At 51.0% G+C, this 13,738-nt stretch overlaps 1 protein-coding gene across 4 annotated transcripts in view; it reads left to right on the top strand.

The window, feature by feature from the left end:
- Positions 1-13,738, top strand: part of SIPA1L3 (signal induced proliferation associated 1 like 3) — a 251,978-nt gene that overhangs the window by 165,912 nt on the left and 72,328 nt on the right. For all 4 annotated transcript variants that reach the window (XM_040252892.1, XM_040252889.1, XM_040252890.1 and 1 more), the window contains exons 7-9: positions 286-389; positions 3,386-3,543; positions 10,236-10,812. In XM_040252892.1, the coding sequence (XP_040108826.1) occupies positions 286-389; positions 3,386-3,543; positions 10,236-10,812 (839 nt within the window). The remainder of the gene's footprint in view (positions 1-285; positions 390-3,385; positions 3,544-10,235; positions 10,813-13,738) is intronic.

Here is a 13,738-nt window from a genome sequence, read left to right as displayed (position 1 = left end):
CCTTTTTATCTTAATTTACTGAAATTTTATTGTGGTTGTTGTTATTGTAGCTGTGTGACCTGTGGGATCTTAGTTCCCCAACCAGGGATCAAACCCACATGCCTTGCATTGGAAGGACAGAGTCTTAATTACTGGACCACCAAGCGTATCTCTAAATTTACTGAGCTTTAAAGGGTGAAGTTAAATGAAAACATCAACTTAAAAACTAACACAGATGGCGTGTGAGACATGGCAGGAGCCCAGAGGTTTTGGAGATATGGTGCTTAACTGGTGTTTCTGTTTCAGCCGACTCCACGGGAACCCACTCCCTCTACACGACATACCAGGACTACGAGATCATGTTCCACGTCTCCACCCTGCTCCCATACACCCCCAACAACAGGCAGCAGGTCAGTGGGGCCCAGGGTGGGGGCTCCAAGTGACTTCTGGTTGATACACAGCTGAACCCACGGCAGCTTCCCTCCCCACGACCTTTGGCTGGCTGCCGGCCCGGCACCGGCTCTCCTGGCGCCACCTCAGGCAGCAGGTGGAGGCCTTCAGCCCTGGAGACCCTCTCTACCATGGTCTTATCACCTGGGGCTTGGAGACTAGATCAGGTGTCATTCAATGTCACTTTTTTGTTCTGGCTATTCCTTGGCCACCCTGCTACCCCAGCTTCTCTCAAGGGTCTCTTGAGTCATCAGGAAGTCCTGTGGGGAAGACCCAAGTGAATCGTCAACATTATTTTGACTGCAGGTGACAGAGTACAAGTCGAATGAGTAAAAGCGAAAAATGAGATTTACCGAGTTATATAATTCTCAAGTATAATTCCAATACTTTGGCCACCTGATACAAAGAGCTAACTCATTGAAAAGACCCTGATTCTGGGAAAGACCGAGGGCAGGAGGAGGAGGGGGCGACAGAGGATGAGATGGTTGGATGGCATCACTGACTCAGTGGACATGAATTTGAGCAAGCTCCGGGAGATGGTGAAGGACAGGGAAGGCTGGTCATGCTGCAGTCCATCGGGTCGCGAAGAGTCAGACATGACTGAGCAACTGAACAACAATTGTCAAGTACTGGGAGAGGGCTGGCTTTAGGTATGGCTGGATCCAGGGGCTCAGACAGTGTCAGGAGTTCTTCCCATTTCTCACCTCTGCTTTTATTCTTAGTGGTTGTATTCACAGATCTTCCCAAGGAATGGCAGCCCTCACCTTACATCCCACCAGCTTAGCTCCCTCAGGAGAAAGAGAGCTCTGCCTTGCAAGTGTCCCAGAAATGTTTCCAGGCTGAATCTCATTGCACCACCCACTTGCCAGGCCCAGGGCAGGGATAGAATAGACTGGCCAAACCTGAAGCATGTGCCCACCCCTGAGAGGGCCAGTGGGAGGTGCTTTCCCAAAGGGGATGGACACAGCTGCCTGGAGGAGGAGGAGGTGCTAGGTGGGCACAACAGCTGCTGCGTGCCACCAGGGCCTCCTCTCCTGGACACACCGTGCATGTCCAGGAGCTGTTTCTCATGAACAGAAACCCTACAGGCTTTTGATGGCTTAGGAAGTGTATGTATTTTTTCCTATTGGTACAGGCTTTCCCAGGTGACTCAATGGTAAAAAATACACCTGCCAGTGCAGGAAACCTGGGTTCGATTCCTGGGTCAGGAAAATGGTCTGGAGTAAGAAGCAGCAACCCATTCCAGGATTCTTGCCTGAAGAATCCCATGGACAGGGGAGTCTGGCAGGCTGCAGTCCATAGGGTCACACAGTCGGACACAGCTGAGCACACACACCACACCACCGCAGGTGGCAGTGTGCATTCTGCTGACCATTTTTATAGTCAGACGTCAGTGATTTTTAGAAAGTTCGCCTAGTAGCCGCTGTAAGAGCATTGCTCTCATTGAGCATGAGTTGGCATTCTTCGTCAGCCGCTTCCTCACTGTGTCATCTCACCTCCCTGGGCCTCGGGTCCCTGCTCTGAAATGGGCAGAACAATAGCACCCATATCTCAGAGTCTTAGGGAAAGGACCCTGCACTTGTGTGTGAGACCAGAGCTCATGGCAGGGCCCAGCACAGGAGGTACATAGGAAGCAGCTGAACATACTCCTGGAGGCGTGGTGGGGAAAGCTTGGGTTGTGGAGGTCGAGCAGAAGTGGGTTCAAATCACAGCTCCTCCCTCCGTGACTCTGGACTGAGGGCAAGACGTTTAACCCCGTGGACCTAACTTTTCTCATCAACAAAAGGAGGTCAGATGAATTAATCCCTCACAGGACTTGTAAAAATGAAATGAGGTTACAGCTTTCATATGTAGGTGTAAGACGCCTGGTTCAGGGTTGGTCACAATAAATGGGTACTTAAGCAGTTTAGTTTAATCCTGTGTAAAACACACAGAGAGCCAACAGTTCAGCAGTGTGTATTGTGCCATTAAGTGTGACCAGATTTCACACTCCCGGCCACCTCACGTAGAGTTGCGTGCAACCCCCCTCATTGGCGAGAATTCCTAACGGTTACATGAAGGCTAAACTTCTATACCTGAGAACAATGTGGGGCTTCCCTGGACATCCACTGACTAAGACTCTGCATTTCCACTGCAGGGGCACAGGTTCAATCCCTGGCTGGGAAACTAAATCCCACATGCCCACTCGGTGTGGCCAAAAAGAAAAGAACAATGTAATTTTAGCAAGGAAGTAAAATGCCAAGAGTACATCATCGCCTTTGAAGATGACAGTTTTTCTCAGAGGCCATGACAGGCAGGGGGGAAATGACGGGGTTCTTGTGGGCTGATCTGAGGCTATCACCCCAGCCTTCTCAACTCAGGTAGCCAGAGATGGGCCCTGCCAGCGGTCTCAAGGCTGCCTCTGCCAGTGTCCATGAATGTGACCTTGAGCAAGTCAAAAGCTGCCAGACCGTGCTGTCCTCCAGCTGACGTTTCTTGAGCACCCGCTGTGTGCCAGGCCCTGCTCTAGGCCCTGAGGAGAAAGCACCTGGCAGTGAACAAAGCGGACAGAATCCTTGTTCTCCAGGAGTTGCCACGTTAGTGGGGAAAGACAGAAACCAAAGGAAGAGGGGCAGCCGCTTGTTAAGATGAGTGTGGACGAGTAACGGGCAGAAAAGCAGAGGGGGTGACATCATGGGTAAGACAGTCAAGGCCCTGTGGGAGGGTGACATTTCAGCCCAGACCAGAAGGAGGGCAGGCAGGAGCAAGCCGTGTGGAGATCTGGGGGAAGAAGTTCCAGGCCTCAGGATGGTCCGCGGGAGCCTCAGGAAAGGAAAGGTTTCTGATTCATTCAAGGAGCAGCAGGAGGCTGGTGTGGCTGGGGCCAAGGGGGAGCGTGGCGGGAGCCGGCAGAGAGGTGATGGGCCGGGTCACGAACCTGGAGCCTACCCTGACGTTTTCCTCTCCCCGCCACCAGCTGCTGAGGAAGAGGCACATAGGCAACGACATCGTGACCATCATCTTCCAGGAGCCCGGGGCGCTGCCGTTCACCCCCAAGAACATCCGCTCCCACTTTCAGCATGTCTTCATCATTGTCCGGGCACACAACCCCTGCACTGATAACGTCCGCTACAGGTACACGCCCCGGCCCTGCCCCTGCACGCGCAGGACGTCAGGAAAGCCGGCTTCCAGCAGCCGGGGAGCGTGGGGGTGGGGGGAGAGGGCACGGCTGGCCCAGGCAGGCAGCCGCCCACGTTTCTTGTCCGTGCTTCAGTAGGGGAGCTCTACTCACTCATACCCACACGTCCTGAGAGAGTGGTTCTTAACCAGAAAGGGCCATGTCATCCCAGTTTCGCAAAGAAACCATCAGGAATTTGTTTTTGCCTGGAGTCTTTTGGCTGCAAGTGACAGAAAACCCACCTCAAAAAGGCAGTCACAGGGCTTCCCTGGCAGTCCAGTGGTTAAGACTGTGCTCTTCCAGTGCAGAGGGCACAAGTTTGATCCCTGGTCGGGGATCTAGGATCTCACATGCCTCGTGGTGCATGAAAAGAACATAAATAAATGAAGAGGCAGTCTTACATGCTGGCTATCATAAATGACACATCCAGGCCCACCTGGAGGTGTTCCACTTCCCTGTACATCATTTCATTTGCTGGCAGCTCCATGCTTAGCATCTTGCCAGCTGCAGACCCAGCAGGAAGAGCCTACTTTTCCCAGAAAAAGAAGCCCCAGAGCTGAGGCTCATTGACCCACGTGGGGTCACGTGCCCATCCCAGAGCAAGACTAGCAGCTGTGCTGGGCATGGGCCGTGTGGCTGAGAGGCACCAGGGTGTGGCCCAAAGGAATCTCCCCCTATGCCTTAGCGACGGGTATTGGGGTTGTTTCCTGTCACCTGTTACTACATTCCACCTTGCAGTGCTGCTATTAACACATTCCCTCCACGTAGTTTTGTGAGGGAGCGGCGGTTGTTTGTTTTTGGCCATGCTATGCTGCCTGTGAGATCTTAGTTCCTTGGCCAAAGATTGAACCCAGGCCCTCAGCAGGGTTAACCAGTGGACCACCCAGGATTTCCCCATAACCTAGTTTAGACTCTCATGGCACACAGCTGGGATAGGTAAGGTCCTCAGCATGGAGTTCCTGGGCCAAACGGTATGTGCATAGGTGCCCTGGGTGGACTCAATGGAATTGCCAAGAACCTACCAGTTTCTTCTCATTTGACTCATTTGAAAAGACCCTGATGCTGGGAAAGATTGAAGGCAGAAGGAGAAGGGGACGACAGAGGATGAGATGGCTGAATGGCATCACCGACTCAATGGACATGAGTTTGAGTAAATTCTGGGAGTTGGTGAAGGGAGGCTTGGCGTGCTGCGGTCCATGGGGTCACAGAGTCAGACACGACTGAGCGACTGAACTGAGCCGACCAGTTTCTTCTCTGGGCCGGATACGTGAGAGGAGGCAGGGGGATTTCAACATGCAGGAAGGGTTGTGGACCACCAGGCTGAATGTGTTGCCGCTGGGAGCCAGCACACCAGGTGGAAGGCCTGTGGCCCCTTCCCCCACCCATGCTTATTCCCAGGACAGAGCTCCAGCTCAGAGGGCTTGTGCCTCCAGGCTCCCTGTAGGCCTGAGGTTACAAAGATAAGAGTTGTTCTTGAACATGCACAGACATGCATGTGCACACACCCTTATAGCACATCAGAGGCAGGAGGCTGCTGGGTGAGCCCTTCTCCCCTTTCTGCTAACTGTGAGCTCCCCCTCTCCTACCTGGCTTATCACAGGAGCCTGCAACCGACCTCTGCGCTTTCCGGGCCAGCCTTCATGTGGTTTCCAAAGGGTTTCTTTTTGTTCTGACACACCAAGCTTTCTTGTTTTTTTTGCAATTCAGAATATTTTCATTATGCAACATTTCAAACGTTCTGAAAAGTACAGAGAATAACAGACACCCATGTGCCCACCACCAGATCTCACAGATGTTAACATTTTGCCATCTTTGCTTCAGCTCTCGCTTTTAATTTTGAAGAAAGAAAATGTTAGAGATGCAACCAAACTGCCCCCTCCCACAACCCCTTTTCTCCCCTCCTGCACACACAGCTGTTCTCTGGACAGACCTTTCCCGTCCCCTCTTCTCCCGATGACCCTAGACACATTTCTGTCATAGAACTTGTCACACTGTAAGAACTAAGTTTTTTTTTTTTTTTTTCAAGATTTATTTGCTTTATTTTTTGGCTGTGATGGATTTTTGTTACTGCACACGAGCTTTCTCTAGCTGGTGAGCGGGAGCCACTCTCTGGCTGCAGTGCACTGGCTTCTCGTTGTTGCGGCTTCTCTTGTTGCAGAACGTGGGCTCTGAGGGCGTGGGCTTCAGTAGCTGCAGCTTTCGGGCTCTAGAACACCAGCTCAGCAGTTGTGGCACACAGGCTTAGTTGCTCCAGGGCAACTAAGAGAGATCTTCCCTGGGAGATCTTCCCAGACCGGGGACTGAACCAGTGTCCCCTGCATTGCAAGGCGGATTCGTAACCACTGGACCACCAGGGAAGCCCCACGAATAAACTGTTGATGTGGCTGGTTGCCTCCCTCAAGGGCCACACTGTGTCACACTCACCTTCATACATCTGTGCTGGGCAGCCTTGTTATGTAAAGGACCCCAGAGATGCCTTGGCAACTAGGCAGATGCCTGACTCAAACATTGTAGGTCCTGGGAAAACAGCTGTTGAATAAATCGTTGTGAGTGTTCTAGAAATACTGAGCTCCAGTGACCAGGTGACCCGGTGGTCACACCATCTCCTGGCTGTATAACACGGTGCTGAATGGCACACCAGCACCCCCACAGCCTGTGAGCTGTGAACACGCCATTCCTCCTGCTGGGGAAATGAGGGACCAGCCATTCTTATTGTCCAGAAACCTTCAGTAGCTTGCAGTTCCATGATTCTTAAAAGCATGAGTCAGGACTGTGGGAGAAGCCAGAATCTGTCACTATGAGCAGTCAAGTCCTGAATGAAGAAGTTGCACAGCTAGTCACAGCTGCAAAGCCCAGTCTGAAGGCTGCATTAATCAGAATGGAGAGACTGGCAAGGTCATCTCACATGTACCCTGGCCTGGAGGCAAGGCCCTCCGCAGGGTTTCCCACAGGAGAAAACCTGCCTGGTTTGTGTGGCCTTTGAAGGACCTCTCCCCCAGGAAATGCCTTTTTCTGTCAGACCTACACGTTGCCAGGAACCTGTTTCTTCTTGGTCTGTCCGTTCAAGTCTAAATCATGACTGTAATCAGCACTGAACACCTGCACCGGCCCTGGGGCATCCGCGAAGCCCAGGGTGGCATCTGCCCTCACACATTGCCAGGAAGTGGCCATGGAGCTAGAGAGCACGGGGCCTGGCCCTCCTGGGTCTGCAGGAGCTCCCTCCACAGTCTCTGCACCCACTCTGGCCCCTTCCTTCCCTCTCTTCATGGGGCAGCCACAGTGATCCCTGCAGATGGTCCATCTGGCCCCTGTGTTCATCGGGGACCCACAGCAAGCAGGTGCACCCCACTCAGGGTTTTTTGGTTTTAATTTATTTGGCTGTGTCTGGGCTTAGTTGCAGCACACAGGATCTTTTGTTATAGTGCATGAACTCTCTAGGTGTGGTGCACGGGCTCAGTAGTGACAGGCTTAGTTGCTCCATGGTTGTGGGATCTTAGTTCCCTGACCAAGGATCAGACTTGTGTCCCCTGCATTGCAAGGTGGATTCTTAAGCAGTGGACCACAAGGGAAGTCCCCCACGCAGGGTTTTAACTGAGGGATTAATGAACAGGCTGATAGGTGTGGGTAGGGCTTCTCTGGTGGCTCAGACGGTAAAGAATCTGCCTGCAATGCAGGGGTTCCATCCCTGGGTCAGGAAGATCCCCTGGAGGAGGGCATGGCAACTCACTCCATTCTCACCTGGAGAATCCCATGCACAGAAGAGTCTATGACAGGCTACCCTCAGTAGGGTCACAAAGAGTGACAAGACCGAGCGGCTTTCACTAATAGGTGTGGGTAAGTTAAAGGAACCAGTATAGGAAAATGAGGCATCCAGGAGCCAGCAATAGCAAGGAGCCATTACCCACCATGAGGGATGAGGCCAGAGGGGACGGGAGACATTCCTGGAAACCAGGGAGAAGTATGGCTCTGGGAGAGGGGCCACCCCTCAGAAGCTATAGCTGTTGAGCAAAGGACCAAGGACTATAGCCACTGTCCTAGCTCGACAGGCAGGCAGTGAAGAGAAATAAAGACTCCACCCTCTCTCCCCTCCCCTGTATCCTGGCCAGGGGAACCAGTGAAGCTGACACAGCCTGTGGAAACCCACCTTCCAGGGCGCTGGACGGGGCAGAAAATGGCAGAGACTGGGTCTGGGGGTGCAGACGGTGAAAAGCTGGTTCAGATGGTCAAATGGGTGCTTGTTTCCACAATCAGGATGCAGAATGCTTGCACACTGCCAAGGCCCTGCCTGGCCTGGTCCCTGCTGACCTCACCAGCCTTTCACCATTTACTCTCTGTGCGCCAGCCGCATCTCACCTTGCACGTGCTCTTTCCTGTTGGGTCTTATACCTCCCATGCCCATTGCCTGCAGCACCCTCTCCTCTGCTCTTCCTTTGGCTCCTACTCAGCCTCAGATCCCAGCTTAATTTCTCTTCCTCATAGCGCCGCACCCAGAACACTAACTCCCCAGGGTCCAAGGAGAGGGCCATCCTGGAAATGCTGATCAGACACATGCCCTGGTCAAGTTGGGTGGAGGGTCAGGAGTCAAAACTTAAACAAGCCTTACACTGTGGTTAGGTTTCATGAAATAGGTTTTAATCAAGAATCTCATTACTTTAAAAATTGTCTTACAGTATGTAGTCTCTCCCCAACACCATGATCACAAGCTGACATTTTTATAGAAGGTGAATGCAGTACTCTTTAAGAAAAAACCTTCTTTTCAGTATCTCATACTGTTTTTTAATTGTCATTGTGTAAATAGCATAATTCATTCATGGTATCCCTGGAGGCTTTTTTTTTTTTTTTTCTTTAATTGGCTACATGTAGCAGCATGTGAAATCTTAGTTCCCCAACCATGGATTGAACCCATGCAGTGGAAGCTCAGAGTCCTAACCCCTGGACTGCCAGGAAGTCCCTGGAGCCCCTTTAAATGTCTTCCCCTGCTCCCTGGGTGCTCACTCTGGCAGGTGCGATAGCCTTTCTGCCTGATCTTTGAAGTCATCAAAGATCACTCAGTGGCCCTGTAGCCACTGAGTCTTGAGCTGGTCATCGCAGCATCGTAACTGAGATTCATCAGATCTGAACCTGACTTAGCAGCCAGTCTCCTGCCTCCCAGCTCAAGGCTGCCTCCACCTGGGAGCCTCGGTGGATGGGGAGCCTGCATCCCTCTCCTCTGTTTCTCCGCCTTGCACTTCCCCTCCCCGGGCTCACTGCCAGTTTCTGACCTGTCCAGGGAGGGAGCACAGGAGGAGACAGGAAGCGGGAAGTTACCACTGGAGCTGTGGTGACAGCTGCTGCAGGGACTTGTGAGAGCCTTTCTTTCTACCAGCTAAATAATTTCTGGACTCTGGGCTCTTCGGGGGCTCCCGACCCTCCTTCCAGAGCTCCCAGGCAGGAGCAGCCCCCAGTCTCCTTCCAAACTTACAGGTCACCGAGGAGGCCCCTATTCAGGGAGGGAATGGAGGCAACGGGCCCACTTTTTCCGCGGATTTTCTTCCCAATAAGATTCTTCCTCTCTAGTTAGCATAATGGGAGAGGAAGTTCAGGAATTTGGGGAGAAGGTTTTAGATCATTTCTTTTATACCTTCTCATTCAGTTGCTGTATGACTTGTGTCCTAACGGCAGCTCAGTTGAAACCAAAGTAGGGGACTTCCCTGGTGGTCCTGTGGTTAAGACTTCGCCTTCCAGTGCAAGGGATACAGGTTTGACCCCCTGGTTGGGGAGCTAAGATCTCACATGCTTCACAGCCAAAAGACCAAGACATAAAACAGAAGCAGTACTGTAACAAATTTAATAAAGATTTTTTTAATGGTTCACATCAAAAAAAACAAAGTAGGAAGGGTCCCATCCTAACTTCCCCTTGTAGTGAATTTTCAAAATAACCTTTGTAGAGATGATCTACAAAGCATGTTCATGTTACGCAAGTGTCTGAAAGAAGTAAATCACAGAATGTTCCATATCAGTCTGATTTTCCTATAGTAACACTGCTTAACGAACCACCCCAAAAGTCCGAGACTCACAAACATTATCATTTCTTCTTGGCTTACTCATCTGCAGGTTGGCTGAGGCCTGGCTGCCCTTGGTGGCATGTCTGCTCCAGGCACCCTCATTCTCCCTGACCAGCAGACCCCAGAGCATGTTCACTTCATGGAGAGGGCGGGTACATAGGAGGCAAGCCTGGCGCACGTGCCCATTTGTGCCTTTGCTCGAATGCCATTAGCCAAATCAGATCTCATGACCAAGCTTAGGATGAACAGGGCGGGGATGTACCTGTCCATAAAGGTAGAGAGAAAGGGATGAATCTTTGCAAAACTATAATTTACCACAAGCCTGTATGTATATAAAACAAGAATAACTGAAGTTGAACAGTGCTAGGAAAATTACCCTTTAAATATCAGTGGATGTTCTAACATCTGCTGCATAGGAAGTAAAAGCGCATATGTGTACCCTAAGACTTTCTCCAGTTTCCAGTCTAGTCAGCTGGCAACTTACTAATTAGATGTAGACTTCCTTTCTTAGAAAGGAAACTCCTCTTTCTGATTGTGTATTTTCTTTCTAAAGGGACTCTCAAGTGCCTTTCTTTCCGCCATCTAAAAAATTTCTCCCTCCTCAGTATGGCAGTGACCCGATCCAAAGATGCTCCTCCTTTCGGCCCCCCGATCCCCAACGGAACCACATTCCGAAAATCTGACGTCTTCAGAGACTTCTTGCTGGCCAAGGTGATTAATGCTGAGAACGCTGCGCACAAGTCTGACAAGTTCCACACCATGGCTACCAGGACCCGCCAGGAGTACCTCAAGGACCTGGCGGAAAACTGTGTCTCCAACACACCCATTGACTCCACCGGCAAGTTCAACCTCATCTCCCTGACCTCCAAGAAGAAGGAGAAGACAAAAGCCCGGGCAGGCGCTGAGCAGCACAGCGCCGGGGCCATCGCCTGGAGGGTGGCGGCTGAGGACTATGCGCAGGGGGTAGAGATAGACTGCATTTTGGGAATTTCCAATGAGTTTGTGGTGCTCCTAGACCTACGCACTAAGGAAGTGGTGTTCAACTGCTACTGCGGGGATGTCATCGGCTGGACCCCAGACTCCTCGACAATCAAAATCTTCTACGGGCGAGGGGACCACATCTTCCTCAAGGCCTCTGAGGGTTCTGTGGAGGACATAAGAGAAATTGTCCAGAGACTGAAGGTAAGGGAGAGAGCCCCTCAAGTTGGAGCAGTTCTGTAGTCTGGCAGAGGCCTTAGGAACCGCTGAAGTACCTCCCTGAGCCCGGTCAATTGGCCCAGGACACTTGTCAGCCCCAAAAGAATCAGAATTGTCACTCTACACACCAGGGGTCTAGTGGGTTCTGCAGCCTGGGTTCTCCCTGGGGAAGGCTTGGGCCAAAGATCTGAGGCTCTCCATGTCATCACCTTGAGAGGACAAAAGGCTTATTTACTCACTCTAGATGTTTAAACTCATGTTAAAAATGTAAGGATACTTTCCAGAAGAATTAAAATATTGGATTGACCAAAAAGTTCATGTGGGTTTTTCTGTACCTTCTTACAAAACACCAGATGAACTTTTTGGCCACCTCAACAGAATGAAAGACTTCCGGACATTTAAAATATAGGGGTGGAAGCAGGATATTGGGGGTGGGGTGTAAAAAAGCATAAGAAAACAAAATTATGTGGCAGGAATAATTCCACATCAGTAATCACAATAAATGTAAGTGATTTAACATTCTCTGTTCAAGAACAGAGACTCACAGTCTAGATTTAAAAAATCTTACCCTAACCTCTTGGCAGCTCAGGCTCAGACAGCTGCCAAACCAAAGGTAGCAGATTGGTCTCAAGTGAGATGACAGTTTAGTTGGTAATGGTCGTTGGAAGCATTGGGCTAAGACGTACTAAGGCTACCTCAGAGCCCTGGGTGAAGGAAAGCTGTGGTCAGTGATTGGCTCTCAGTGGGTTTAACAGAATGTCAGCCATGAAATAGAGAAGGCCGTATATCATGGGAGTTAACGACGCAAGTTCTCGAGTCAGAAGGCTTGGCTTCAAGTCCCAGCACTGCCACTTACCATCCTACCATCCACTTGCCACTTATCATCCTACATCATGTGGAAATTTTCAGGACTGGATGAGTTATGTTGGCCAGGCAAGCTGGCCTGACTTAGGAGGCTCTGATCTCCAGAGGCCAGTATCACAGCCAGCCCTCTTCACCCTTCTAGGCTTTTGCACTCGTTCCTTGAGTTCAGGTGGGATTGGTAAAGACCAGCTTTCAGTTTCCCTGACTCCAGACTTCATGCCCTGCCTTAAACTACAGCAACAGCTAGTGTGTAGATTTCCCTTTAGGATGTGAGGCCCGTGAACAAGGGCCTCTGTTTTGCTCACTTGCTTATCTCATTTGTGTAGATCAGGGCTGGCCCATAGTAGGTGTTTATTAAATGCTGATTAGTCGATTAGCTGAATAAGGTGATTGACCCCTGATTGTGTGCTCATGACCGATGATCTCACAGCCCTCCACCCGCCCCGTGGAGTGTAGGCACTGTTTTTATCCCCATTGGACCCATGAGGAGCATGCGGCTCAGAGAGGTCACACAGCCAGTAGGTGGCAGACTGGGATCTGAATCCACATTTTTCTGACTCCGAAACCTATTTGTGCCCAAACTTGAGACTAATGACTAACTGCCTACTCAACCTGTGAAAGTCAGCATGTCTAAGAGCAAGCTCCTGATTTCGTTCCCCCTGCCTCCCGGGGTTCTCCTGTCTCATAAGAGAACAAGCCCATCACATGGGTGGAATCGTAAACCTCGGCACCAGCCCCACTCCTCTGTCTCTCATTCCGACGTCCAGTCTGTCGGCTCCACCCCCGGAGGCAGGCTCTGCCACTCCTGCCCCTTCTGCAGCCCCTCTTGGCCTGTCCAGTGGCCTCCTTGCTGGTCTCCTTTGCCTCCTTGCTTGCTTCCCTGGGGTCTGTTCTCAGGAAGGTTGTCAGAGGGATCTTGATCACGTCCCTGCTCTGCTCAAACCCCTCAGCTCACTCCAGATATAAGGGCGGTTCCTTATGGTGGCCTGTGAGGCCCTACATGGCCTGGCTGTCTGTCACACTTGTCTCCTTATTACTCTCTCTGCTCCAGGAACACAGACTTCTATGTCCAGAGTGGGCTCGTCGGGCAGTCAGCCTCAGGGCCTTTGCACTACCTGTGCCCTCTCGCTGGAACGCGTTCTCCACCCCCACATGCCTCCCTCCCTTTCTACATGCGTGAGGCCTTGTTATCCGAAACTGTGAACCCCCTCCACACCCTGGCCTCGAGCCGGTTCCACCCGCTTTCCCGGCCTTGTCACAGTGGCACCTGCCACCGCTTGATGGGTATTTTTGCATATGTGCTGCGTCCTCAGCACCTGGGCCGGTGTCTGCTGTGCAGCAGACACTCAGTGACCGTGGGCTGAATTCCCGCGAACGTGCCGTCTGTGGTGACAGCAAAAGTGGCCATTCGCAGGGGCCAACTATCTGACTCCTTGCAACCTTGCGCAACTTTGCATTTCTTCTTCCCAAAACCCAGTGAGGGAGATACTATGATTAACTCAGTTCACGGGACACAAGGGTGATGACTTCGAAGGGAAGAAGCGTATTGACTCCCAAAGCAGAGGCCATGGTCTGGGATGAAGCCAGTCATGAGTTTCTCTTTTGAGGCACTAAACTGTAGGCTTTCCTTTCAAACAAATGTTTTTACTTTTTAATCATGGAAAATTTCAAACAGACGCAAAAGTAGAGAAACTTCGCCTAGTGAACCCTAGCCTTATCACCAGCTTCCGTAGTTATCAGCCTGGGACCCATCTTGTTTCTCCCTTCCCTCTCTCCCTTCTCCTGATAATTTTGAAACAAATCCTAGACATCCCGTCATTTCATCAGTAAATGTGTCAAGATTTATCTCTAAAACATACAGCTTCTGAAAAATAGCTATTTTGCCTATTATGTATTTAAAAAATGAATAGTAATTCCTTAGTGACATGTAAACAAGTTGGGCTGTGAAATCAGTTACTGGATCTCAGTAGGCAGTTTTCAAGGACAGGCTAGAAAAGAATGAAGCACTGAGGAGGCACTTGGTCTCATGGAGCTTTGTCCCAGTTTC

This window comes from Oryx dammah, unplaced genomic scaffold (assembly GCF_014754425.2).
Source record: "Oryx dammah isolate SB20612 unplaced genomic scaffold, SCBI_Odam_1.1 HiC_scaffold_13, whole genome shotgun sequence".
Classification (NCBI taxonomy): domain Eukaryota; kingdom Metazoa; phylum Chordata; class Mammalia; order Artiodactyla; family Bovidae; genus Oryx; species Oryx dammah.
The sequence above is the reverse complement of the archived record's forward strand: the minus strand, read 5'-3'. Positions and strand labels throughout refer to the sequence as shown.